This window comes from Microtus pennsylvanicus, chromosome 14 (assembly GCF_037038515.1).
Source record: "Microtus pennsylvanicus isolate mMicPen1 chromosome 14, mMicPen1.hap1, whole genome shotgun sequence".
Classification (NCBI taxonomy): Eukaryota; Metazoa; Chordata; class Mammalia; order Rodentia; family Cricetidae; genus Microtus; species Microtus pennsylvanicus.
The window spans coordinates 15,878,441-15,905,602 of record NC_134592.1 but is presented as its reverse complement, the minus strand read 5'-3'; the positions used below and the strand labels follow the sequence as shown (position 1 = coordinate 15,905,602).

The 27,162-nt window shown below is 49.2% G+C and overlaps 2 protein-coding genes across 5 annotated transcripts in view; one reads left to right on the top strand and one right to left on the bottom strand.

Annotated features, from left to right (window-relative positions):
- Rin3 (Ras and Rab interactor 3) overlaps nucleotides 1-11,185 on the top strand; it is a 110,762-nt gene extending 99,577 nt beyond the window's left edge. For all 3 annotated transcript variants that reach the window (XM_075948474.1, XM_075948472.1, XM_075948473.1), the window contains 3 exons: nucleotides 3,799-3,930; nucleotides 8,447-8,610; nucleotides 10,623-11,185. In XM_075948474.1, coding sequence (XP_075804589.1) covers nucleotides 3,799-3,930; nucleotides 8,447-8,610; nucleotides 10,623-10,943 — 617 coding nt within the window. In that variant the 3' untranslated portion in view covers nucleotides 10,944-11,185. The remainder of the gene's footprint in view (nucleotides 1-3,798; nucleotides 3,931-8,446; nucleotides 8,611-10,622) is intronic.
- A 2,949-nt stretch (nucleotides 11,186-14,134) lies between these two features.
- Nucleotides 14,135-27,162, bottom strand: part of Lgmn (legumain) — a 34,066-nt gene continuing 21,038 nt past the window's right edge. For both annotated transcript variants that reach the window (XM_075948475.1, XM_075948476.1), the window contains exons 3-14: nucleotides 26,142-26,239; nucleotides 25,012-25,093; nucleotides 23,692-23,777; nucleotides 22,933-23,008; nucleotides 22,096-22,158; nucleotides 21,364-21,430; nucleotides 20,147-20,265; nucleotides 19,966-20,055; nucleotides 18,326-18,526; nucleotides 15,744-15,914; nucleotides 14,890-14,957; nucleotides 14,135-14,634 (exon numbers count right to left, since the gene is read on the bottom strand). In XM_075948475.1, coding sequence (XP_075804590.1) covers nucleotides 14,592-14,634; nucleotides 14,890-14,957; nucleotides 15,744-15,914; nucleotides 18,326-18,526; nucleotides 19,966-20,055; nucleotides 20,147-20,265; nucleotides 21,364-21,430; nucleotides 22,096-22,158; nucleotides 22,933-23,008; nucleotides 23,692-23,777; nucleotides 25,012-25,093; nucleotides 26,142-26,239 — 1,164 coding nt within the window. In that variant the 3' untranslated portion in view covers nucleotides 14,135-14,591. The remainder of the gene's footprint in view (nucleotides 14,635-14,889; nucleotides 14,958-15,743; nucleotides 15,915-18,325; nucleotides 18,527-19,965; nucleotides 20,056-20,146; nucleotides 20,266-21,363; nucleotides 21,431-22,095; nucleotides 22,159-22,932; nucleotides 23,009-23,691; nucleotides 23,778-25,011; nucleotides 25,094-26,141; nucleotides 26,240-27,162) is intronic.

The window sequence follows — 27,162 nt, the reverse complement described above, 5'->3', positions numbered from 1 at the left end:
AGATAGATAGATAGATAGATAGATAGATAGATGGATGGATGGATGGATGGATGGATGGATGGATGGATGGATGGATGGACGGACGGACAGACTGACTGATAGAAGGATGGATGGATGGATGGATGGATGGATGGATGGATGGATGGATGGATAAATGGATGGAGAAGGCACAGAAAGGGCTTGGAAGGTGCAAGGACTGTCCTCCAGGTCTTTAGTAGTGAAGTTGGGTTTGACTCTTTAGAAGCTGCAGTTGGGTTTGACTCTTTAGAAGCTGCAGTTGGCTTTGACCAAGGACTGGATTCATAGGCCCAGAAGGTGGGATGTAAAGCCAATAGCTTGATAATGAAAACCAACTTCCCTCATCATCTAACTCCTGACAAAGGCCTCATGACCCAAGAATCCACTGGTGGTTCAGGCAGGGATGGTAGCTGGAGAACTGGCTGGGAAGAGGATTCTTAATGCGGACCTAGGGGCTTATGACATTGCCTGAGTGTGGCGTGTGGAGGGGACACTGAATTCTACTGACTGAAGTCACCATGTTTGTTGTTGAGACTCATCATGCTGATATGGCTTTCAAATGTCCTGGGCATTGACATCTGGAGTGGCAGTCCAAACCCCAGCATCTGATGCCACCATGGACCAGGAAGGCATAGAAAGTGGGGTGAGGCTCTGGGTATCCAGGTGTTTGCTGATCTGAACCAGGGGAGGAAGGGTTTACTTCATCTTCCAGCTCCAGCGTCCACTGTTACAGGGCAGTGATACCAAGGCAGACAGCAACTAAAAGCCTCACATCCAGGGCCAAGAGCAGAGAGAACAACAGGAGGATCCCGTGCTCGGCTAGATCTCTCTCCCAGAGACAGTTCTAGGGCCCAGCCCATGAAATGGTGCCACTCACCTTGAAGGTGGGTCTTTCTATATTAGTTGACCCTTCAGACAGTTTCCCCACAGACATACCCAGGGGCCGTCCAGATCCAGATAATCCCTCAGCCATACTCTCTTTCCAGAGAGTCTGTGGGTCTCAACCCCCTTTAGAGTGGAATGTCCTTTTCACAGGGGTCGCCTAAACCCATCAGAAAACACAGATATTTATATTACGGACTCATAACAGCAGCAAAATTCATTATGAAGTAGCAATGAAAAATCATTCCATGGTGGGGGAGGGGGATCACCGCAACATGGAGAACTGTATTAAAGGGTCGCGGTGTTAGTTAGGAAGGGTGAGAACCACTGGTTGTGGCAAGTTGACATTTAAAGCTAACCAGCACAGTCCTTATCCCCGAGCCAGATAAAGCCCTGGCATGCGGAGGCTGGCACTGATGCCAGAGAGCTGGGCAGGCAGGAGACTCGAGGAATGCTCTGCTCTGCTGTGCCTCTGCCTCCAGCTTTGAACAAGTTAACAGAAACACCACCCCCACCGGCTGAAGCCAGCATGGGCTACTGGAGCAAATGAAGTGGGGTGAAGTCCCGAGGTGTCCAGGTGTCTGTTATCTGGACCCGATGCTCCAGGAAAGTGACCCTTTGTTCCCACGTGATGTTAATTTTCCCAGTATTTCACGACAGAACCCAGAAGCCCATGTTTAAGGGCATCAGACCTATTGGTGGGGGTCTTCAGGGATGACTTCCAGGAGAAATGAAGGTATTAGAAGCCACAGTGATGTCTAAAGGCAAAGGTCCAAACAATTTAGTCATGAGCCCCGTGCTGCCCCAGGGCTGTTGCATCAGCTACCTGCTTTCAGGAAAAGCCCACTCAGCAAAACCGAGAGTGAGCTGAGAGAGAGAAGGTGACACACTGCTGAATCCTTCCCACTAGCTCAGCGCTCTGGAGGCCACAGTTACCCCCGTTCTGGCTGGCCCCTGGTTCTCTGTGTGTGCTTCTGTTTCGGCTGTATCAGTATATTGGTGCGGTGTCTGCAGCCACTTTGGTAACAGAGACTCGGTTGAATGGCTGGGAATGAGAGTGGATGTATGGCCTAGGAAAACAGTAATATGCCTACCTGGCGCTGTATGTATGCTACCTTTCTAAGAGATAATGCCCCCAAATGACCATGCTTAACGTCAGCTTCTCATTTGATGCACACCACACTCCTGAGTAACAGACTGAGTTGATTATTGCCCTCCAGTGTTCACAGAGGCTTGTCACAGCCTCGGGAGAGGTCTAATCTTGCAGAGCTAGAGCGACTGAGCTAGGGTCTTCCTAATTACCTATCCTAGTCTGCAGGGTACCCAGGTGAGCACTCTTTGGCTTATTTTCCTGAGCAGGTGTTTACTCTCAGCTCGGAGGTGGTGGCCCACGCCTTTAATCCCAGCTCTCAGGAGACAGAGGCAGGCAGATCTCTGCAAGTTCAAAACCAGCCTGGTATACAGAGACAGGGAGAGAGAGAGAGGGAGTGGGGAAGAGAGAAGAGAAAGAGTTCGCTCTCTCTAAAGTCCCCCAGCCCATAAAATGTGCAGAAGGTCTCTGCCACCTCTTGGTGGTGTGATTAGCTCATCGTGTGCCTGCAGATGGTGAACAGATGGAACTGGGAAAGACAGAAGCTAAAACCAGGAACCACAGGCTGACATTGGCAGGGCATGAGCTCTGATCCATGCAAGCCAGGTGTTCAGATCACAGGGGAATTATTTCACAGTTACACCCATCACCCCAGGGCATAATTCCTGCCACTTGTTGTACAGCTGGAAGAGTCAGCTAGGAGTTGGCTGATGTGTTTCACCTATGCTCACAGCTTGTGCTGGTCCTTAAGCAGACATCAGGCCTCAGTGCCCATGTACATGCTCCTTGCCTACACCACACACACACACACAAACACACACACACACACACACACACACACACACACACACACAGACATCTAGTCCCAACAGTGACCAACACAGCCAAGCACAGGCTTCCAGCTCTGAGCATTACCCTACCCTTCGCGAGGCTGGACCTGTTGGTGCCCTGGAGGCAGCTGGCACAAGCTGTGGGGAGCTAGTTACGCATCTCCTCCCATCTTCGTGTTCAGGTCTGCAGTTTGAACTTGGTCACTGTGGAAATGGTTACATTATGGAAATAGGCTAGCCCTGCAGGCCAGTTTCTGTTTCTGCCTTTCCCTTGGAAAGTCTGTCGTGAAGCATCTTTCCACCAATGGGGCTCAGTTTGGACCACTGGTAGTGGTGGATCTCAGGCACAGCGGTGCATCTCGGGGGTAGTGATTGATCTCGGGCAGTAATAGATCTTGGTGCAGGAATGAATCTCAAGTATGGTGATGTTCTCAAGGGATGGATCTCAGACACCACCTTGGGCGGGAGTAGATCTCAGCAGTGGATCCCGGGGCAGAGGTGGATCTCAGAGGGTGCTAGATCTTAGACAGGAGTGGCTCTCAGGTAGAGGTTAGGGCTAATGATGGATCTCAGGCATCATGGTGGATCTCAGGCAGAGGTAGCTCTTGGGCACAGGGTTGGATCTCAGTCTTTGCAAATGGGGAAGAATTTTCCCTGAAGAAGCCCACACCACATTAGCGGGGCCTATGATGTGCAATAAGAACTTAATGACCAGCAAGCAGCCAGGGATAGCCGTAGGAGAAGAATGAGGAATGAGCAAGAAACCAGAGTTTTGTTGCCCCAGCCCAGAGCTTTCTCAGTTCCTTCTTGACGCCCTGTACTGAGCCACAAACCTCAGGGGGCTGACCCTAGGAACTGTTAGGGTCCTCGCTGTTGAGCCATGAGAATATGGAAACCTGGCTCTTCCAGGGTGCCCACCCCCGTCCCTAATTGGTTCACAGGCACTTGGCACTCACAGCTTTCACCCTCTCCTTGCAGGGAAGCCCTACGGGGCCGACGACTTCCTGCCTGTCCTCATGTACGTCCTGGCCCGCAGCAACCTCACTGAGATGCTCCTCAACGTGGAGTACATGATGGAGCTCATGGACCCCGCCCTGCAGCTGGGGGAGGGTGAGTCAGGGTCACCCCACACCCACCGCCGTCTCAGGCCCATCACCTGCTCCCAAGCCGGGCGGCCCAACAAGGGTTTCTTCAATAGGGCCGGATTCAGGTTAAGGCTGAGGGACGTGCACGCAGGCCCTGCCTAAATAGCTTGTTGATCAGGAAGACAGAAATTGTCACCATAGCTTGACAAAACTGGGATGGTAGGAAGTTCAGAGACTGGGAGCAGACGATCAGACAGTGCAGTCATGAAGGGCTTCTAGAGAAGGTGGTGCCTGGACTGAACACTGGAGGGCGAGTGGGAGCCAGCAGATAAAGAAGAGGAAAAAGCTGGTCATAGTGGTACACACCTTTAATTCCAGTATTCAGACAGCAGTAGTAAGTGGATTTCTGTGGGTTCAAGGCCAACGTGGTCTACATAGTTAAGTTCTAGGCCAACCAGGCCTACATAGTGAGACCCCGATTCAAAAATAAACAAATGAAAAAGAGGGGGGGGTTGGCATTCTTCCTGGAGGGCACAGCAAAGTTGGTGGTATTAACGAGAGACTAAAGTGGCAGAAGGTGTCATGTGGCTAGTAGAAATCAGGTCTTAGATGGAGTGGCCCCTGGGACACTTGTTTATCCAACCCTGGCCAGGACTTCTGTCTGTAGGAGGAAGTTGCTGAGAGGTTAAGGGTTTTCTACTCCCTGGCTGAATGAAGGAGGGGTATGATTTGCTGCCCCATCCCTCAGTTTCCCTTCCCTGTCCTTCTACCCACCACTTCCTCAGGCTAGGACCTCAGCCACCCCTCCCTAAGAATCCCTTGAGATACAGCGACCCCGCTACAGGCTCTGAGGGACCATGACACATCCTCTGGGCGTCTACCCTTGAAGAATGGAACTAGCCTCCCAGGCACAAGTGTCCCCTCTGGGCTTTGTGGTTCTTGAGAGAGGCTGACCGCCTTTGCATGAGTTTGCATCTGCCCACCTCTGGAGGCAGAAAGCCTGGCCTAAGTGCTTCATTGAGGTCTTCACAGCTGGGGGACCAGGAAAAGCTGAGAGCTTTGCTATCATGTGTAGCTTCGGGCTGTGGCTGTCACACCCACGGCTTGCGTTTTTTCCTCTTTAGTTAAGTGTTCCTGTCATCGGAGAAACTTATTTCCTGGGAAGTCCAGGAATTCAGAAGTAACTGTTTTCAGTCCATCAGTACATCTGTATATCCATCCACCCTTCCACCCACCATCAGTACATCCGTATATCCATCCACCCTTCCACCCACCATCAGTACATCCGTATATCCGTCCACCCTTCCACCGGCCACCATTCATCCATCCATCCATCTACTCATTTATGCCTTCATTAGTCCGTCTAGCTAACTATCCACCAGTTCATTACCTATCCATCCATCTCTCCATCTTCCATCCATTTACCATCCCATCCATCCACCCATCCGTTTATCTATTCACCTGTCCATCCACCCATAAACTTACCTACCCATTCATCAATCCACAGGTACATACTTGTCATCTATCTACCCATCCCCCACATGTCCATCTATCCATCTACCAAGCCGGCATCATTGAACCACTCATGCCCACCTTGGGGCTGCCGTGCAGAGATGGAAGCCTCATGAGAATGAGCAAGCCCCTCGCTCTGCACCCACATTTACGACCCCCATGTCCTCGAGGCTTCCTCTCTGGTTTCCATGCCCCGTGAAAGCACTCAGAGATTGAGGAAGTTGGCAAGGATCTCTAGCCAGATGAAAGAGTGACACCCACCCTGAGACCACAGCCATGAAAGTCCTGGATACCAGGGGAAGGGGTTCTTTTGGGGCACTGTGCAGGTGTCTCTGCTGGCTCACCCCCTGCCTGTGGAAACACTGTATCTCCTATCAGTTCTCCTGACCCCCCCAGCCTGCAGTATGCTGTGATTTAGCACAGCTCTGGTAGCTGGGTCCCATGGTCTTTGCAGCAGGCATTTGTAGTAGGAGGGATCAGGGGGTTCCTGTGAGAAGCTGGAAGAGCTGATGGGACCCCCTTCTTATACTCACTCCTTATCCCAACCCCATATCAGAGGAATTGCCTAGCTGGAACCAACCGAGAAGCCAAACCTCTCCTACAAGTGTCTTCATAGACCTTTTAGCTGAAACACCCTCCCCAGGCCTGCTGACAGCTGCCTGTGCACAGTTAATCTCACCAATGGGGATTTCCAATTAGTCCAGCACATACTGTCCAGGAACCGTCTACAAAATTCACAGTGGTGTCGCCTGCCACCTAGTGCTCATAGCAGGTACTACATGGTCTACCAAAAATAGCTAGAAGGATGTGTAGGGTTTAACAGGGCAAGAGAGCCCCAACAGGCCTTGAAGTTCCTCTCTTCTGCCTCTGAGAAGACCAGAAGTCCCCAGAACTATTATCTGAGCTCATATAACTGTATCACCTAAGCATGGCTGAGCCCAATACCTTATACATTGAGAAGCCAGTGGCTGCTTCAGGGTGCCCCACTCTTCCCTGGGACTCAAAAGCCGAGCTCTCCCTGCCACAGGGGTAGGACCCAGGGCTGTGCCTGCCTAAGGAGTCTGGGAAAGTAAGCATTTTCAGGTCAGGACCACTTCCTCAGGTAACAGCAAAGTTAGGGTTGGAAGATGGATTGGGGTGGGTCACTGGCAGAATCAGCCTTATGTCCAAAATCATTGTCCTGGCCTTAATAGCCAGAAAGAGCAGTCTGGGGAGTGTCGGGAATGTGTCTAGGGCCTGGAAGAAAGCAGGATGAGAGAGGGAGAGGGGTGGTGGGCAGTGTGCTGTATGATCTTGGACATGTCAGCCTTTCTTTCTGGGATTCAGCTTCTTAGCTTTAAAGCAAAAGATCTCCACACAGTTCTCAACTCCTAACAAGCTGATGAGCAGAATATCACCTTTGAACTTAAAATTCTAGCCAGGCAGTGGTGGCCTACACCCTTAATCTCAGCACTCTGAGTTTGAGACCAGCCTGGTCTACAGAGCAAATTCCAGGACAGTCAAGGCTGCATAGAGAAAGCATGTGGTTTGTACAGCTTGAAATACCTTAAAACCTCAATTAGAGGAAACGTTAGAGATTAAGGATATTTTTAAATAAAAATTTAAATGGGCCAATATTTTGGTGGGTGACTCAGTGGGTAAAGGCAGTTGCCGCCAAGCCTGGGGACCCCGGTTCAATTCCTGCAACTCATGTGGTGGAAGGAGAGAACTGATTTCTGCAAGTGACCCTCTGGCCGCCACACGAGTGTGCCCACAAATATATGTACACATGTGTATACAAAATAAAGTTTTAAACATAATAACATTTTTTTAAATGGACAGTATCTCACTTTGTAGGTCTGGCTGCCCTTGAACTTGCTAGTAGACCAAGTGGTATCCAATTCAAAGATTTACCTGCTTCTGCCTCCTGAGTACTGGGATTATTAATGCCTAGCATCAATAATATTACTATTTTAATCCTTAAAACCTTCATGCAGTGAAAAAAATTTCCTGTACATCTTTGAAAATTATTTATATAATAGATAATATATGCAATAGATAATATAGAAAATATATTCATGGATAATACAATACACATATAATATATGCATATACATGGACAATACATAATGCATATACACATGTAGATAATATATTCGTGGATAATACATAACACATACACATATTTTAAAGCATGTGTATGATACAGTGAGAGAGTTGCCTCCCAGTGCCTTCTTTCCCCACCTGAAGCATCCCTGTCTCTCAGTTTCTTATGCATCCTATGTATTTTAAAACACTTAAAATTTTATTCTAAATTTAAAAACTCATTTTAAAATATTACTTTAAAAATATTGAGTTTGGATGACAGGCTTGGAGGCGTCGCCGGGTCTCTTTGTCCTCGATATAGTCACACTGAATAAATACCCTCAGCCAGGTGTGGGAAACTATACCTTTAATCTCAGCACTCAGAAGGCAAAAGCTGGATGATCTCTATGAGATCAATCTAGCCTGGTCCCAACCATGAATTTCAGGCCAGGGCTAAGTAGTAATATATGTTTTATATATATGTTATATTAAATATATATAATATTATATAATAGTATAATAAGATTTATATAATCGTTTTGTTTTATATTGCATATAATATGTATTATGTGTAACAATCATATATTAAAATGTATAATTGTTTAATATATAGTTGTTATACATTATATATGTATATAATTATTTAATATATAATTGTTACACGTTATGCTAATTATATATAAATATATGTTATATATGAAATAAATGTATATTTTCCAAATGATTCCTTCTTGAAATGGGCTAAGGAAAAATGTGAGCTAGTCTGTACTGTAAAGTACCAACTGGTAAGGATACCCAGTGCACTACAGTTGCGTGAAGCCTCTGGAGCAGGTTGTAGAGTGTGGATGCCCCCTGGCGGCTATGGCAGGAGGGGCATGTCGGAAGCTGGGAGCAGGTCCCTCCAAGTGTGTGTGTGTGGGGGGGTCCAGATCTTCCTAGCTCAGTCTGTATCCTTGACCCCTCAGGTTCCTACTACCTGACCACCACCTACGGGGCCCTGGAGCACATCAAGAACTATGACAAGATCACAGTGACTAGGCAACTGAGCGTGGAGGTGCAGGACTCCATCCATCGCTGGGAACGTAGGCGCACGCTCAACAAGGCCAGGGCCTCCCGCTCCTCTGTGCAGGTAACGCGGGGGACCATAGTGACTGGGGCCCCGGATTGTAGAGATGCCACCTGTGCTCTGTGTTTGGCTGCTTTGGCCTGCCAGCCTTACTTACCCTTAGGGTGAGCGGTGGGCCTCCCACAGAGGAATCCAAAGCCCCAGACTGTAAATCTGCCCACAGCTACAGATCCTGGGTGGGCACAGAAATGCCACCAGGCAGGTGTTACAACCCAGTGGACAAAGTGGCATGGGAGGAACAGTCATCCCACACACCCCAGGCTGCAACAAATCTAGTCACCCACTTGTCCCCGAACAGCCCAGATCAGCTCCCTGCGACCCAGCATCCGCCCAGGCTGCTTTATCTCCTCTATTAGTAGGTTGTCCAATATCTCCAACAGCCCTCCTCTGAGGAACTCCCCTGACAGCCCCCCCCAGTACACACACACACACACACACACACACACACACACACACACACACTCCAGTCCTCTGCCCTGCACTGCCTGCCATCGCGTCCCCATTACAGCACCCATTGTGCCATGTTGTTAATTCTCTGTATGAAGCTGTCATGTTGGGGAGGACAATGCCCACGGTTCATGTGTCTCAGACATACACAACCCAGAACCTGGGACACAGCAAGGCTGCCATGCATAGAAAATGGAAGGAGTTGGACCAGGTGGCCAGACAACCCTCCAGAACTATTGATGGTTGTGTAGACTACGCATAGAAAATGGAGTCCAGTCCTCTGAGAGGCAGGAGGCCTAAATTCTGGACCCAGCTTTGAACTAAGAGTTGAGCCTATCCATCCATCCTCTTTAGTTTAGCGAAAGAGAACATAAATAAGCCTCTGTCCTAGAAAGTCCTAGGTTAATCATTCAGGGGTAATGGTTACCCAGACTTGCTGTGTGGTCTCGAGCCCCCTCAGAAACTCCATTTCCTAGTCATGTCGGCTAACGGAACGGAATGAGTTCTGACCCCCATCCATGTTCTGAGCTGCCAAACCAGCATCTCTACTCCCTTCTCAAATCAACAGCTTCTTAGAACCAATGGGGAGGGAAAAGAAAGTTCTGGTCTCTGCTTCTGCCACTTCCCATGGTGTAAACACTCCCGGCAATTTCAACTTGCATTGCTGAACTCAGAGTTAGAAGGAGATGCGTACCATAGACTGCCCCACGTTGGTGTCTATTAGCATGGGCCAGTGCCAACCCAATAGACCCACTCTCACTCCCAATAGACCTCTGTCCCACCTTTCCCCTCTGGAAGGGACAGAAGACCCTGGCACCCTGTAAGTGCACACCTCCCTATAACATGGTCATTGGTGTTTTCATGGTTGTGACTGATATTGCCATTCCGTCCACAGTAGGGCAGACACACACCGTTTCACACCGACTTGGGGGCAGCGTGTGGGTCTTGCTACCTTGCAGTTGGGACCGCCCTCCCGTGGGCAAGTACAGAATGAATGATTGGACCAGGAGTGACAAGGGAGGGATGATGGCTGGCCGTTGGGGTGGGAAGAGGGGGGCAGTTGTAACTCCCTTATTGCCATGGTTTAAAATGATTGAATCTGCCAGAAGTGGTGCTTAGCTGGTAAAGGTATTCTCCGGGCAAACTTAACAATGCAAATTCAATCCCTGGAATTCATGTAAAGGTGGAAGGGAGGGAATCACCTCCACAAAATTGTCTTGGGACTTCACATGGGCATTTGGGGCACACACATACATCATGCATTTACACAATAGCTAAATCCATATTTGAAACATAACTGAATCACCCAGGGTAAGTCCAGTGGGGAGGTGAGACCCAGAGAAGGAAGTTACTCTCCAGGCTCAATGGCAGCGTAAGGAGGCACAGATGCCCCAACTCTCAGCTTCACTGCTGTTTGAGACCCATCCCCACATGTCCAGAGAAGGCAAAGACAGGTCCGGTGCCATGCTCCTTTCTGCTGGCCCTAGCTCCCGATGTTGGGATGAGGGTGACCCAGGCTGCAATTGTCCAAGCCTGGTGACCTCAAGCCTCCTCCATTTTGCCTGCAGGACTTCATCTGTGTGTCGTACCTGGAGCCTGAGCAGCAGTCACGGACACTGGCATCACGGGCGGACACGGAAGCCCAGGCATTATGTGCACAGTGCGCCGAGAAGTTTGAGGTGGCGCAGCCCCAAGACTACCGACTCTTCGTGCTGGTGGATGGACGCTGCTTCCAGCTGGCCGACGAGGCACTGCCACACCGCATCAAGGGCTATCTGCTCCGGAGCGAGCCCAAGCGAGACTTCCACTTTGTGTACCGACCCCTGGACGGTGGCCAGGATGGCTCAAGCCAACCTTATGTAGTGGTGAGGGAGCCCAACTTCCTATGAGATGGCCTGCCACTGAGCTGTGGTGGCAGGATCTCCTTAGACTGGGAGGATAGAGGGACAAGGACTGGGCTCTCAGTGGCCACTCCCAAACTCAGTCATCTGAGTGTCTGGCCACACATACTCCCAACATAGGTGCCTGTGTTGGTCACACTGGTTTGCCACCCACTGAGCGTGCCTAAACCAACAGGGCAGAGTTCCAGCCTGAGGCACCATGTTCTTCATTGGACAGTAAGGAAAACAACGACAAAACGAGGCTCAGGAGGAAGAGGCTCTCAAGTCAGCTGCAGCAAACAAGCCCGACCCTGCTCACCCAGCCCCTCAGACCATTCCCTCCACCTTCCTTCCCCAGATCACGTCCCATCCCCTTCTTTAGTCCTAGAGAAGAGCTCACTTTCCCCAGGACTGGCTGATGAAGGGGTTCCTGGCCCCAGCTGCTTGCTCCCTGAGCCTCAGGTTGGAGCTGAGATGTTCCACACCAACCCAAGATCTCAGGAGTTTCTCCACGTGTGTGCTGAAGACAGCCCTCACAACATCCCTGCCTCAGAGCTTGTCTTCAGCTACTAGACTGCTCAGGCTGCCAGGGCTCCTGAGCCCAACTGGAAGCAGCCAAGTCAGCTCCAGGGAAATGGACAAGTTCAGCCAATGCCATAAGATTGGGGGCGGGGGTGACTGAAGGACCTATCTCCTGATGCAAACACCATGGGTCATTGGTGTTGACAAGATCCACTTGGGGGTTAATAAAAGCCCTTTTGCAAATGCTGAGTCCTCTGAAGGGGCCAAAGTTCTGCTCACCAGTCCAGCATCCTTTGTTCCCGTCGCCCCAGGCTCTAGATGATTCCTAGAACCATCCCTTCTACCCTCCGCTATTACTTTTAGGAATTCTTTTGCCCTCAGCTCTAAAGTTACATGCAACTGTGAACCTCCATGTGGGTGCTGGGAAATTGAACCTGGGTCCTCTAAAACAGCCAGTGCTCTTACTAACCAATGGGCCATTTCTCCAGCCCCATAGCCCAGGACTTTATGTTTGTGTGCTGTTTTTGGTGAAAGGGGTGAGGGGGCAAGAAATCACTCTTCACAGGGAGGTAAGATCAAGTGAAGAGACAGATAAGCTCTGTGTCCTTGTCCCAAGGTCCTGAGTTTGAGCTGACAGCTGGCTGGTTTTGCACCTACGAGGCAACACTATCTTACTCTGTTTACATGTCTCTTTATTGTTGACGGTAGTATGTGGTGTGTGTGTGTGTGTAAATATTTTTTATTTCTCAGTTATATGGGCCATCTGTGTTTTCAAACAAATCTCCAAAAGCAACCTCGCTCCTTCACAGACCCACAGAGTTCAAACCCATGGTGTCTGAGGCTTCACTAGGCTCGCATCGCTGAACCACAAAACAGTCGCTTCCTAACCCTTCCACTGTCTCTGACGGGAAACTGAACCAGGCATGAAGGAGCACACCTGTGTCCTGGCTACTTGGGGACGGGGGCACTAAGACAGGAGGATTCTTGGATTCTAGGCCTGCCTTGTAACATAGTGAGATCCTGTAAGAGGGGCTGAGGGAGCAGGCTTATACCATCAGCATCACCCGCAAGCATTCCCTCCTCCATCCCTAGCACCAATAAGCTTCTATGAGGATTTGCCTATTCTGCACATTTCACATCAACAAAGCTATGATACATGGTTTTGGGGGTTTTGGTTTTCGAGACAGGGTTTCTCTGTAGCTTTGGGGCCTGTCCTAGAACTAGCTCTTGTAGTCGAGGCTGGACTCGAACTCACAGAGATTCGCCTGCCTTTGTCTCCCCAGTGCTGGGATTAAAGGCATGTACCACCACCACCCGGCACTATGGTACATGGTTTTAGCAACTGGCTTCATCAACTGGCCTAATTCTGTCCCCTGTAGAGATTTCACTCCTTTTACTGCAGTACAGTATCCCCTGAATGGACACAGCAGCACTAATTTCACATCTCTAACAAACCCATCTCTAGACCTTGAGTGTGCTGCACCAGAGAAAGAGTGTGGGTGGCCTCAGTCCTGAGGAGTTCACCTTCTCCAGGGGCCTGTCGCCCCCCTTTGTACCTGACCATGCCGCTAGAGAGGCATGACGCAGACGGCCCGAGAATGGCTTGCTTGTGATGGTGTTTCCAGGTTAATCAGGCTGTTTCATCATGGTGAACAACTTAGGGGAGGGAGGACTTACTAATACTTTGCTTCACAGTCTCGGGGTTTGGTGCACGGTTACTTGGGTAGAATATCATGGTGGCGGGAATGCAGTATATGGTAGACAGAGGGGGTTCAACACCTCTCAGTTGGCAAGAAACCAGGTGAGAGGAAGAACCTTGGGATCAAGCACACCCTTCACAGTGTATCACCAGCGGCCTTCCTCTAGCCAGGCCCCACAGCCTGAAGCTTCCAGAACTTCCCAAAACAGTGCTGCTAGTGAGGGACCAAACAGCCAGCACTGAAGCCTGCTGGGAACATTCCCCATTCAAACTATAACAGGTAGGGAGACGATGAGGGAGAAGCAAACTTAAGGATGGAAAGGCCCTTGAAGTTGAAGGGGAGGAAGAACTGAACATTCCAGAACAAGAAAAAAGCAAGAGGGCATGGGGGGGGGTGAGTTTACAGAGTGTGGAGCAGTGGAGAACAGAGTGGGGGAGGGGAACAGGACCCACCACATGGGTGAAACACAGACCATGAAACTGTAAGACTTTAAGACAATCCTGAAGCCATTTCTGACAATTCTGAATCCTCTCAGCCTCTATGCTATAGTGCTTCTCCTCCTCCCCTGGGAACCAAGGACCTAACAGCTACACTCGCACGTACTCAGTTCCTGAACAATTACCCATATACGTATGTTTTGGTTCGGTCCCCTGGGAAACGGGGTCAAAATGACCTCTTACCTCATCTGATTTGGCAACAGCTCTCCAGTCAATTATTGGTAATAGCCCTTTCGAATAAGCCAATCAGAATAGTCAAAGAACAACCCCCCTTGCTTCTGTGGCCCCTTTAAAAGTAGACTGTACCCGCTATTCGAGGTCTCTCAGCTTCCCGAATGCTGAAGGACCCAGTCATGAGAGAATTAATAAAATCCTCATGCTTTTGTATCGTCTGTGGTGTGTGAGATGGTCTCTGGGGGCGACTCCTTTTCGGTGTTTGGACGCTCGAGTCCAACAAAACCAGAGGCCAGGAACAAACATCTCACATCACTTGTTTTTTTTAAAACATCCATTATCACAGAATAAAATACAAAAGCAATCAAAAATTATATTTTCTAAAAATAATTCTCCTTAGAGGCTCACACCCCACTCAGTAAAATCACTGTGAAGACAGAAAGTGGTTTCAGCTTCGAATTTCTCAGGAGACTCCTTTGATGGCGACAGAAGCCGCAGTGAGTTTGCTCTTGAAAGCTAGTGGACAAAAAAACAACAACGAAAAAAACCCTTCTAAGAAGCAAAAGTTCCTTTCTCCAGAGTGCTTTACTGCCTGAACTAGCTTCTTAGTGGGTCAGTGTCTTCAGAAAGAAAGCCCTGGGAGGGGCTGGCAGCATTCCAGGAGCTAGGCTTAGCCGCATCTGGCTCCACCCCTTCGGTCTCAGGTCGGTACACATTCCAATGGACTGTGTTCACTCTTCACGAAGCCCTGGGAAGGCAGCTGCTCAGTAGTGACCAAGGCACACCTTGTCCATGGCCATCTTTATCCTGGAAGAGACAGGAAGATGACTTTGCTGAGTTAGGCCAACCCTAAAGAAAGCAAGACAAAATTCCATCCTGGGCAGGAGTCATTTAGGACAAAGTCCATGGTCATCACCACCCAGCCCCTCTCCAGCCCCTCTGATTCCACTGACAAGGGGCCCCAGAACAAAACTGGGCCATGGACTATTGTCCTAGGCCCGTGGCTTGCTCCAGAGCCATTCAGAATGATGCCCATCTTCCCGGCGCTAAGTGTTGCCTTACCTGTCAATCGGATAAGGCTGTTCACAGAGGTTGGCCAGCACGTACAAATGCCTCAAGGCATACTCATACTGCAAGAGAACAAAGAAGCACATGTGAGCATCTCGGCACGCACTCCGCTCGCCTGCTTCTGTGTTCAAACACAAAGCCAGTTCCCTCAACCAGTTCTAGGTCTGTTTAGGTCAATCTACAGGTATTGACAGACTCTCCTGAGAGAGATGCACATATATAAGGGCCACACACAATCTCAGGGGGCTAGTGGGCCTGTGAAGTGCTGTCAAGTCTCAGGGTAGACTCAATGGCGAGGGCTGATGGTGGGGGGCCTTGCCTTTGATTCTGGGAACCTAGCTGAGGAGAGAAATGGCACACAATCGCCAAAATGGATGGCAAAGCAGGCTCTTCCAGGGCTTGGTCTACAGACCACAGTTTGCCCCCTTTCTCCAGTAGAATCCAAGCATTCCATTGGAACCCCAGGACTTTCTAGGGGGCAACTAGCTGACTGACACTCTACAATTGGCAGAAGCGTCGTTCTTCCCTCTAAATGGACCAGGTTGTGCTCCAACAATAAATCTTAGGGAATGGTCAGAAGTCTCGAGAAGAAAGAAGCCAATGTCTGGAGAATGTGAGAGTCAGGTGAGGGGCGGGGCCACATCATCAAGAGAAACAAGGACCCTTCAAAATCAACAGAAAGGGGAATTGTCACCTGTGATTCTGGCAGACTGTCTGGGACCTAGACATATAACCGTGAACCTGGGCATCCAGGTTCCTAAGGCCCAGACAGAACCTTCCACAAGCCAGTGTACCTGAGTTTAGCTTTCAGATCTCAGCAGCAGGGAGGCCTGAGGACCTGGACTCACCGTGGGGGAGTGCCAGTTAAAGCAGTGTGTGCGGAAGTGGGTCACAGCCTTCTGGTAGCAGTCATGTGCTGTGAGCAAGGCTCTGTCCGACAGAAGTCTCTCAGCAGTATCCCCAAACCCTGCCAGCAGGGAGACAATCTTCTGCACGGACTTCTCAATGACATGCCTGGCCTAGGAAGAAGAGACAGCATTTTGAAACAGTTCTGGCTTAATGTACTCTCTCTTGGGCCCTTCAGTAAGAAGCACATACAAGGAAGTCTCCTGGCACAGCCTTCAACCCACAGAGGATTGAAGCAGGTCGATAAATGCACTCGGGAGAGATGGAAAGTGTGCGTGGTTTGTGACACTGCAAAGATCTGGCCTTCTTCACCTCCTACCACCATGGAAACACTGCTCCCTGACGCCTGGAGGGAGGGCAGCCATGTCTGATTTACACCCATCTCCGAAGCACACCACTAGCCTCCTCATCTGATGCGGTGCTTTGCCCGCCCAGGAAACCACAGCTGGTGGCATAGAAGGCACAGGGGCCCCATGTTCCTCCCAGAGGATAGAGTAGCGCTGTGAAGAAGACATTGCTGAACCCAACCCTGACTTCTCCGTCAACGTCTCTGACCACACAGTGTTTCTCTCCTTCATGGCTGAATGCATCACACACAGTGTGCTGGGCCCACGTGTGGTCCCGGTTACAGGGTCCCTACAGCTCTGTGAGCCCTGTAACGGCTTTCCTATGCTTCAGCCCAAACCCCATAGCCGCAGAGTAAACATCAGCACAGTGTCCAGCTGCCTCCTCTCACACTGGGCACAGAAAAGTCTATAAATGGGATACAATGCTATGCTGCACACACACACAAAGTGCTTTTGTTTTTGAAAAGCGGTTCTTTTCAGAAAATATACAAGGGCACAAATGAGTTTCTTGTGGTTATTTCTGAATAAGTTAAATGTTTTTATCTTGATTGCTTTTAATTCCTTGTTTTATATGAAAATATAACAGTGCAATACTTAGCAGGAAACTATTGAATCCAGTAAGTAAATGTGTAGGCTTAGAAATAGTTTTCAGATTTACAGCAGACACCAGAGAAATTCTACAATGTACACAATTGCTCAAGCCAACACAAAGAAACACTGGTTTAGTTTCTGTGACTACCCAGAGGATAAAGACAAAATGCCCTTTCATGACATTGTTGTTTGTTTTTAACAGGGTCTCGTGTGGCCCAGAGTGAGCTCTAACCACTAACTCAGTACATACCTGAGGAACTCCTGACCTCCCTGCCTCCACCTCCCAAGTGCTAGTATTTAAGACATGGGATAGGTTGCCTAAATCATTTAATTCTTGATGTAGTAACAATAGACATAATAAGTACCATAGATAAAATCTCCCTAGGATCAATAAGGTAAAGGTATGAAGAGGCCAAAGATTACAAAGTAGAAGGACAGTTATTTCCACTGTGTTTGACACCACTTAAAAAACACATCGTGGCCAAACAGTGGTGGCATAAGCCTTTAATCCCAGCTAATCCCAGCGCTGGGGGGGGAGGGCAAAAGCAGGTGGACCTCTGTGAGTTCAAGGCCAGCTGGGTCTACAAAGCAAGTTCCTAGACAGCCAGGACTATTACACAGAGAAACCCTGTCTCAAAACAAACAAACAAACAAAACCACATCCTGGCCACTCAAGTTGTTATTTTCAGAGGGAGACAGGTTTCCAAAAACAAAAATAATCAAAGCTAAGCATTTAAAATATATATGGGGAGTGGGGATGTGGCTCAGCTGGTAGAGTGCTTGCCCATATCCATGAAACCCTGGGTTCAGTTCCTGATCCTAAGAACCACATACACTGGGGATGATGGGACTCCGCACTCAGGTGGGAGGAGAATCAGAAGTTGGAAGCCATCCTCGGCTACGTAACAAGCTGGAGACGGACAGCCTGGGACACATGAGACTCTACTTAAAAAAAAATAAAATAAAACAAACACGGATTTTTTTTTAATCTGTCCACGTGTCCATCAGAGTGCCATGTTGACTGGGGACACGTTTTAACACAGAGTGAGTTCGTTGGAACAGACGGGAACAAACGAGAGCTATGACCAAAACGATCCTCCTCCTGCCAATCCCATCAACTTCTGAACATAGCAACAGTTGTGAAGGACAGACAACAGTTTCAGGAAGTGACCAAGAGACAATTTTATAGACTAGATTAAAAACAAAAAGACTAAGTAAAGAAGTAGTAAGATAGAAACATCTAGAAGGGATCACCAAAAGGCCAGAGCATCTTAGAAGGATTCTGAGAAGCTGGACCTCCAATCCTTTCCTTCCTGACACTCAAGAGGCCAAAGTCATCATAAAGAATGAAGACAGCTTACCGCTCTGCTGTTCACTCTGCTTTCCAAGAGCAAAGAAGCCGCACTCCTTTCTCTATGGGGGAGGAAGCATCCCGAGTTCTGGGTGCTGGTTGTGTGTATACCAGGGGCCACATGCACATGCGCGTGCGCACACACACACATACGCGCGCGCACACACACACACGCACACACCTTCGGTCTCAACTGGCCCGGCCTCTCAGAAGAGTCCCTCTGACCACTACTTACATCCAGAAGCTGCTGGATCTGCCCGATGAGATTCTGGGATTGCTTCAGATCATTGGTGCGCAGCAGCTTTCTCTTCAGGATGGCCAGGGGCACCTCTGGGCTGGGGGTGAGGTCAAGGCGTGTGACTGGAGGCAGAGAGATGGGGGAGCTGGCTCTGTGTTTCATACCCTGAAACTGCATCACTTTCATGCTAGAGATAGACTGGAGGAAGGGTAGAACACAAACACAAACCGTTTGGTCAGCTAAGCAGCTGTGACAAGCAGGCTAGGCCCACATGGTCAACTCAGGCAGAGACAGACGGGCAGCCACGTGTGGCTGAAATCCACCACTGAAGAACATCGAAAATACCCAGTGTGCTTTGCAGCAGGGCTCCTCCATATGCAAAGCCAGCAGCAGATCCACAGTTTTAAAGTTTGTTTCAACTTGGGAAATCCTGAGTGCGCTTGCTCATCGCCCCTGCTCCCCTGCCTGCCCCCAGCGACCATCAGCAAGGAGGTTCCAGCATTTGTCCAGGCTGAAGCTGAAGTCTGGGTTCCATGAGAATGGCAGAGCTAGGGCCACGGGCCAGGCTGACACTGGGCCTCAGACGCTAACAAAATGCATGGAAGTGCCAGTCTGTTTATCTGCTTGCACAGGTCAAGACAGACCTAACCCCAGGGGAATAAATAGCTTAAGCTTTCTCGTTATCAAAGCAAGCGACGTTAATGCAAAACTCATTCTAAAACTGAAACCAAAATACAAACAGAAAGTTCTAAAAGATCTGCCATTCACAGAGAGACAGACAGACAAGAAATGGACCAAGCTGAACACCTGTACTGAGACTGGGAAGCTGAAGGCAAAGCCACACAGCAGGGCATGGCACCTGAGTCACCTGTCTGGCTTTCACCCTGTCCTGCTCTCTCCCACACCCATCCAAGTGCCAAGCCAGGGCAAAGCAACCTGGCCACACTTGTGTGAATTTTCTTCTGGAATGCCAGGGCTTGCACCTGAAAACAGATCTCAGCTGGCAAGCTCTTAGGTGTGGGGAATGGCACACTGGAAGCTCCATTTTAAGTTTTTTAATTTTCAGCCAAGCTACACATCCAAAGCCTTCCTTCCCAGCCAAGGCTCAAGCCTTCTGCATGCAGCCAGAGAACAGGTCCCCGAGTACTACTATCCGACCATGTTGGTCCTGGCTGGACAGAGTTAGCGGTGGGCTATGTGTGAAGAGTCTCCAACTTCCAGCCAATGAGAACTAATGACGGGCAGCTTGACATTCCAAATGCGGGGTTCAGTGGGGCAGCCATGAAACAGAATGCATGCTTTCAGTCTCCATCGTCTCTTGCCATGTGACAGGCCCTTGCTCAGGGCTTCCCCCACACAACCTTGTCTGGTGTCCCGGCTACCCTGGAAGCAAGGTCTCTGACAAATGAGGAAGGACACAGGTCCAGAGCTCACGCTTAACGCCCAGACCCGTAAGTGCAAACCTGCACGTCTGGTTCCTGAGCCTGAGACCCCAGGACAGAGAGGCTCCGTGAGGCAGAGCCATGCTGAGATCATGCCACATCTGAATCCCGTTTCTCTTTATCAAGAGACAAAGTTCTGAATGAACGTGCTTGAGGCGCCAGGATTAGGGAGCGAGGAAGTGAGGCCCCACTTACTTTGTTCCCGTACTGCATGACGTGGCTGGTGTTGGTGTGCGACTTCACCAGGTGGTACTGCTTGTGGAGCGTCTCCTTGGTCAGATCCTCCTGCGGGAAGACAAGCACAGAAGCCCTTGGAGGACCTGCAGCCGGAGGGCTGCTCCGTGGCGGGCTGAGCGGCCCTGACGAGGGACCTTACCACGTCCGAGTCTTCCATCCAGTTGACACTGTACCAGTCCCCCAGGTACGTGTTTCTCTTCTCGTCATAGTAGCAGGCGTAAGAGGACTCCCTGGGGTTGGCGGCGGTAGTTGCATAGACTACGGGAGAGTAAAGGGGTATGTGAGATCTGTTTTACTCTGGCCTCGGACCACCCTTGAAACTGGGGTCCCTCCTTTCCGCTGGCGACATCAAAGCTATACTCAACACAGGGAGAGCATGGCTCTGTCCATTCTGAACAATAGCTCCTCTCAAACATGGAGGGAAGAGAGCCAAGAAGGGACTCTTATCGCAGCTATGAGCAAAATCTTGTGTACGTGTGTGTGTGTTCAGAACACAACTTCGGGGAAGACGGCTGACAGGTCTTAACAAACTGGGGAACACAAAGAACATGGGTCCAGTCTGGTTTAGGGAGGATTGACAATTATTTAGAAAACACTAAAATGGGGCCGGGGTGGGGGGAGAGGATCAGAGTGCTTGCTGAGAAGGGCTGAGGCCTGAAAAACAGTTAAACTGAACAAAACAAAAAAGCCAAGCATGGGATTACATGCCTGTAATCTCAGCACTTGGGAGATAGAGGGAAAATCAGGAGTTCAGTTATACAGCAAGTCTGAGATCAGCCTGGACTATGAGGACTCCGTCTCAAAGCACTCAGCTGGGCAGGACGTTTAAAGAGTCTGCATTTAAGATGTCACTCTTTAACAGGCAGGCAGTCACTGTCCCCATGTTCAAGGACCAAGTTGCCTACCTGCCTGAGATCAGACAGACTGGTCCAGTTTGGGCAGCATTGGGAAGCTTGCATAGAGACTCTTCTTGATACCATTATTTTGGGGGGTTGTTGTTGTTTTTAGAATTGTTTTACTTTTATTTTGTGAGTATGAGTGTTTGCCTGTTCATGTAGCTTGAACACTAGGAGGCCAGAAGAGAGCATTGGTTCCCCTGAAAGTGGAGTTGTAGGTGGCTATGTCCCTCCGTGGACCCAAACTCAGGTCTTCTACAAAAGCAGCCCATGCTCCTGACCACTAAGCCGAGTCTCCAGGTCCCATAGAATCTTTATTTTCTATCAACACTTATAGAGCAAAAGAAGCCAGATCTGGCCACAAGCATGTCCCCCGCCGGCGTATCAGGCTACCATCAGTGTCCCTGCACAGGGGAAACACTTGGTCTCCAGCGGGCAGTAGCAAAGGACAGCCACCTACCATTGATGTCATCAGGCAGGTGGTTCATCATGGATCCAGACTCACATGCTTCAATGTAGAACACCATCTGCAAGGATCCAGGGCAGGTGAGCGCCCCGCAGGCAGTGCCGGCCACTGGCTGTCACTCTTCCCATCCCTGCCCACAACCCTTTGCTCTGGGATCGGGGAGCCACTGTCACTGTACAGAAGCGGTTGCCAAAGGCTACAGAAGCCATCTGACAATCACATTGCTTCACTAATGGAGTCGTGACTGAGTCAGCAGAACACAGGAGGACTGGAGCTGCCCAATGCTGAAGACGCTGGTTCTGGTATCTGAGCGCGAGCAGCTTTCCAGAGAGCCAGGCCGCACGTCGGCCATCTTTCTGTGTTAAGATCATGTCGACCCCACCCTCTACAGCTTCTACAGAGGACAGAGAGTAAGGTAGTAGGTGTTCTTCCCCAGCTGTCCCACACTGGGGCAGTCTCTGGAACTGTTCTTGCCTGTGCTCTCTGGACCTACAGTGGGTAATTTACAGCCCCTGCCAACACTAAGCTGGGGCTGAGGCCCACACCGTGTTGTAACAAGCTCTCTAAGAGGTACAGTGAACGCTGGGACATCACTGGTCAAAGCTGACCAGGCAAAACCCAGAAAGTCCAGCGACCTGTCCAAGAGCCAGCTGTGCCAGTGTGGGCTTCGCTCCTGTACCCTCCTCGGGCTCCTCCCGCCCCAAGGCACTGGGGAACTGAACTTACCTTCTGGTACATCTTGTGTTCATACATATAACGAATAGTCTTGTTCAGGTCCTTGACATGAAGCTGCAAGGTAAGAAGTTGGGCATTGAGACCAGCATCCTAGAGAAGCCACCAACACCTTATAAAGTCCTCTTCCCAATCAGTAAAAGAAACCAGGGTGAGCAGTAAAACCCAGAAGCCATCTCAGGCCTTCCATTTACACAGTGACAGACAAGAGAGGACGCTTCTCTGCGCACAGCTTCGTCCTCAGCATTTGGAGGCTTTCTTAGACCTTGTCTGTGATGTACTAGTCCTGACTGACACTGTGGCAGGGAGAGCAGCGGCTAGAAAATAAAATACAGCCTTCCAGCCGCAACACTTGTTCCCCGCTCCCTACCACACAGCACTGACACCAACCCTGGTGGAACATCAGGAAACATGTTGTAGGTTTAATCTCAACACACAGGCCTTGTTTTCTACTTTCCTTTAAATCTTAAAGGCAAATAAAACTATCCTTTTCGTGTATCTTTAAAGACTTAAGAAGGGGGAAGTGAGACGGCTCGGCCAGGGAAAGAGCAGGCTGCCAAGCCTGATGATGAGCTGAGTTTGATCCCCAGGACCTGCAGGCTGGAAGAACTGACCCCCCCAAAAACTGTCCTTAGATCTCCACATGTGTGACGTGGCACATAAAATAGATAAATGTAAAAATCAATGTTTAATGTTAAGAGAAATTGTGAAGGGCATAGCTCAGCGGAACAGCACTTGGCTAACACACACAAGGCCCCGCATACAATCCCCAGGACCCAATAACAATGGCAACGACAAAAACCCACGATCAAAATGGTAAGCAGAACTCACATCATCACTGGGGAACACCAGGATTCCAGTAGCTCCGTGGTCAGTGAAGTAAACAAACACATGATCCCGGGGACCGCTGCCAAGAAAGGACGGAAGAGCGTGAGCCAGAGACCCCACAGCTTCCCCTTCCTGTTTCTGTGTCCATGTCCCCGAAAAGCTGCCTTCATCAAAAAGTTAAGAGGTCTGAACAGAGCCTGGTAGCACATGGCTTTAATACCAGCACTTGGGAGGCTGGATGCAGACTGATCTCTGAGTATGAGGCCAGCCTGGTCTATTAGGGAGTTCCAAGTCAGTCAGAACTACATAGCAAGACTCTGTCTCCAAAAGGCAGAAAGGGGCAGAAGATACACACATATGCACAAATGCAAGCACATGCTAACTCTGGAGGTTGAGCTGGACTACAGGTTCAAGAGCAGCCTGGACAAATTAAGTGGCACCTGTGTCAAGAAATAAATAACGGGAAGCTGTGCTAGGGAGGCAGTCGTCGGGGAGGAGTGTGTGCGGGCAGGCGGGCTAGGCTTGGAGCTTAATGGTATATGCATGAAGTCATAAGGGGAACAAAAAGATGAGAGACCCTGGATCACAGGGGTATGTGGCACAGAAACACACCAACCACGCATCAGACTGTGTGGCCTGGGTTAGGACAAAGCTGTCCTCTCTAACTTCTCAAAAGTGACAGGAGCAAAGAACTGTGCCCCTTCAGGTCCTCTGTGTACGGCTGCAGCTCTGAGAGTGTGGAACCCACAAAACAGACGGTACCTCTTCAGGACTTTTCCAGACCCCTTGCCCCTCACAGCCTCTGCATCCCCTCTCAGCACGGCGAGGAAGTTCTCCGGGGTCACATCCTACGAGGAATCAATAAGGAGTCAAAGCCAGAGCAGCTGCCACTTCTGAGCACAGTTCACAGTCTGTGTCAGGCCCAGGGCACCCAGCTCAACAGCAAACACTCCCACACCAGGAGGGATGACATTCCCGAGGCCCCGGGGTCTGTGAACTGTGAAAATGCCATCTTGTTTGGGGCAGGTGGCAACTCTGCAAGCCTTTCATTCCTTCTCAATAACTATGAACTGGGGGACCACCCCCCAAAAACTAAAAGACTCTGCCAGCACAGGAGGAAAATACTCAAAAGGACAAAAGAGGAAGTGAAGGTCTTCATTAGCCTCCAGCTTGCAACCTCAGATCTGAGTCCCAAGGATACTCGACCATCAAAACCAACGCACAAGATAAAAAGGGGAAAATATCACCTACAATTCTACCTCCAAGGATTTACACATATCCCTATAAACCTATAGAGAAAGAAATTCTCTCTTAAAATGGATTAACTATATTGCATATATATTAAATTTCCATTTGATTTTAAGGGACCATAAAGTGAAACAAAACTGAAAGAAATGCTAAGCTTTGGGTCAATGTTTCTTTGCCTCCTAAGACGTCCTTAGAAAGTTAAGAAAAAAGCCAGGCAGTGGTGGCGCATGCTTTAATCCCAGCACTCGAGAGGCAGACACAGGCGGATCTCTGTGAGTTCGAGGTCAGCCTGCTGTATAAGAGCTAGTTCTAGGACAGGCTCCAAAGCTACAGTGAAACACTGTCTCAAAAAACAAAAACAAACAAAAGAAAAAAAGAAAGAAAGAGAAAAAGGAAAATGAAAAGAAAATGATATCTTAAAAAAAGTTCAGAAAAAGAGCGTAAAGACCATAAATGCCAATTTACACAATATTAATAAAATAGGAGGAAATTAACCATTAAGTGAGGAATGTATCCGAATATTAATTTTTAAAAAACCTATCTTCCACAATCCCAGAGAACCTAGACAACAAAGAGGCCCCTAAGAGAGACATACATGGATCTAATCTACATGGGAAGTAGAAAAAAAGACAAGATTTCCTGAGTAAATTGGGAGCATGGGACCATGGGAGAGGGCTGATAGGGAGGGGAGAAAAAGGGAGGGGACAGAGAAAAATATATAGCTCTATAAAAATAATTTTAAAAAACAAAAAAAGAAAATCACAGAAAGTAGATGAAGGCAAATAAAGCAAAAAGGTGTAAAACAAATAATAAACTAAAACCCAAAGCCCTCACCTCTCCAGTGTAATCCTTCGGGACGCCTTTATACACGTCTGTGCCATTGGGTCGGTTGATCACAATGCCTGGAGTAGGGTTGCTGAAAATTAAAGGACACAGTTGTAACACAAAACGTGTCATTACAGGAACAAATAGCAGACAGCTCTGTTCTTGAAGACACTTCCTGTTGCCTGGATAGGCACCAACACATGTGGTTTGGGCAGCTAGGGATCTCGGCTACCTGAACCCAAGTACTCCTGATGGGAGCAGAGAGGAAAGGAGATCTTCAGACCCAGGGGAGGATCCAAAGTGCAGGTGTCCTGCCCCTGCTGGGAATCAGAGCACCTTGGCATAAGAACATGCAAACAACACTGCTCTCAGAAAGCAGACAAGCCAGGCAGTGCACATCTTTAATCCCAGCACTCGGGAGGCAGAGGCAGGAGGATCTCTGTGAGTTTGAGACCAGCCTGGTCTACAAAGCGAGTTCCGGACAGCCAGGCAGCCAGACAGCCAGGGCTGTTACACAGAGAAACACTGTCTCAAAAAACAAAACAAAAAACAGGAGAAGTCAGGCAGTGGTGGCACACTCCTTTAATTCTAGCACTCGGAGGCAGATCTCTGTGAGTTCAAGGCCCCCTGGTCTACAGAGCTAGCACCTAGAAAGCAAGGGCTTCACAGAGAAACCCTGTCTAGAAAAACCAAACGAACAGAACACAAAGCAAAGCTGAACACCCAGGCTCAATTACCACAATCAAGAGGGACTCCGCCAGAGCCCAAGAGCTGCTTAGCTGGGGACAACCTGTCTTTTCTCAGTTCCCAGAACACTCGGGCAAGTGTGCAAGAGAACACAAGCCAGCAAGGAGCACGGCAGGAGACCCTGCACAGACTGGAACCTGTACAGGGGGGTGCCTAGCTCAGTGCAGAGATTAAGGACAGACTCCCAACCTCAGGGTTCAGCGCTACAACCCTCTCCAAATACCTCCTTTTGCACCCTAAAACATGCTGAGAGTTCAACACATGACATCCCTGTGACTTTTCGCCTGGGGCCACTCCCATTCCCACAGTGCGTCACTGTCCTAAGGAGCCCCATAAGCCTCACAGTGTTTGCAAATTCCGTTTCATGGCCAAGTTCAAAGCTCCCTACTTACTCTTCAGAGTTGGCAATGTCGTCATACATCATCACTATGATCTGCTCATCAGGAATCCCGTTCCGGTGAATGATCTGGTAGGCGTGGCATGCGTCTGCCTGGAAGAAATAATTCCCTCGGCTTTTAGACATCGCAGGGAAGGAGGCCATCTCGGGGTATCTCTATCTTGCAGAGGACTCCCTGTGACTCACTCCCTACTAGTCAAGGTTCAACATCATTATTTTTTAAAACATTCGTTTTTATTTTTAACTTCAACTTTAAACGATCCCCGCTCTTATCACTCACAGTTACCTGACAGTAAGGTAGTACACACGGGCACAGGGGTGTAAATACACAGGCACAGGTGTGCACACACACACAGGCACACGCTGTCACACCTACAGGTTAACAAGAGCCCTTGAAAGTCCTAAGCAACTTGTTTTCATATTTCAGACCACACGACAGTGCAAAAGCATGGGTTCAGGTCTCAAAGAGAATGACCCAGACGGACGAAGCAACACGTTCACAGCTTCTATTTCATCCAACAGTCACTGTCCGGGCAAGTGTGATGTCTCAAAGTCCAACTCAGAAGCCAGACTGGTGACACATGCCTGTAATCCCAGCTTTCTGGAAGTAGTCCAGGAGGAACTGGAGTTCAAGGGCAGTCTGGACTACACAGCAAGTAAGTTTGGGGCCTGCCCAGGTTCCCGAGATGATAGATTAGATAGATAGATAGATAGATAGATAGATAGATAGATAGATAGATAGATAGATAGATAGATAGATAGACAGACAGACAGACAGACAGACAGACAGACAGACAGACAAATATATAGATAAAGCAAACACAGTTTGGAAAATGCTGTTTTGATGATGATGACAGTTAGGAATGTAGCTCAGTTGGCAGAGTGCTTGCCTAGTATGCCAAAAGCTCTATGTTTAAGTATACCACCACACAAACTGGGTGTGGTGGGCATGCTTGCATTTGTAATACCACATTTTTGGAGAGGTAAAGGCAGGCAAGAAGATCAAAGTCATCCTT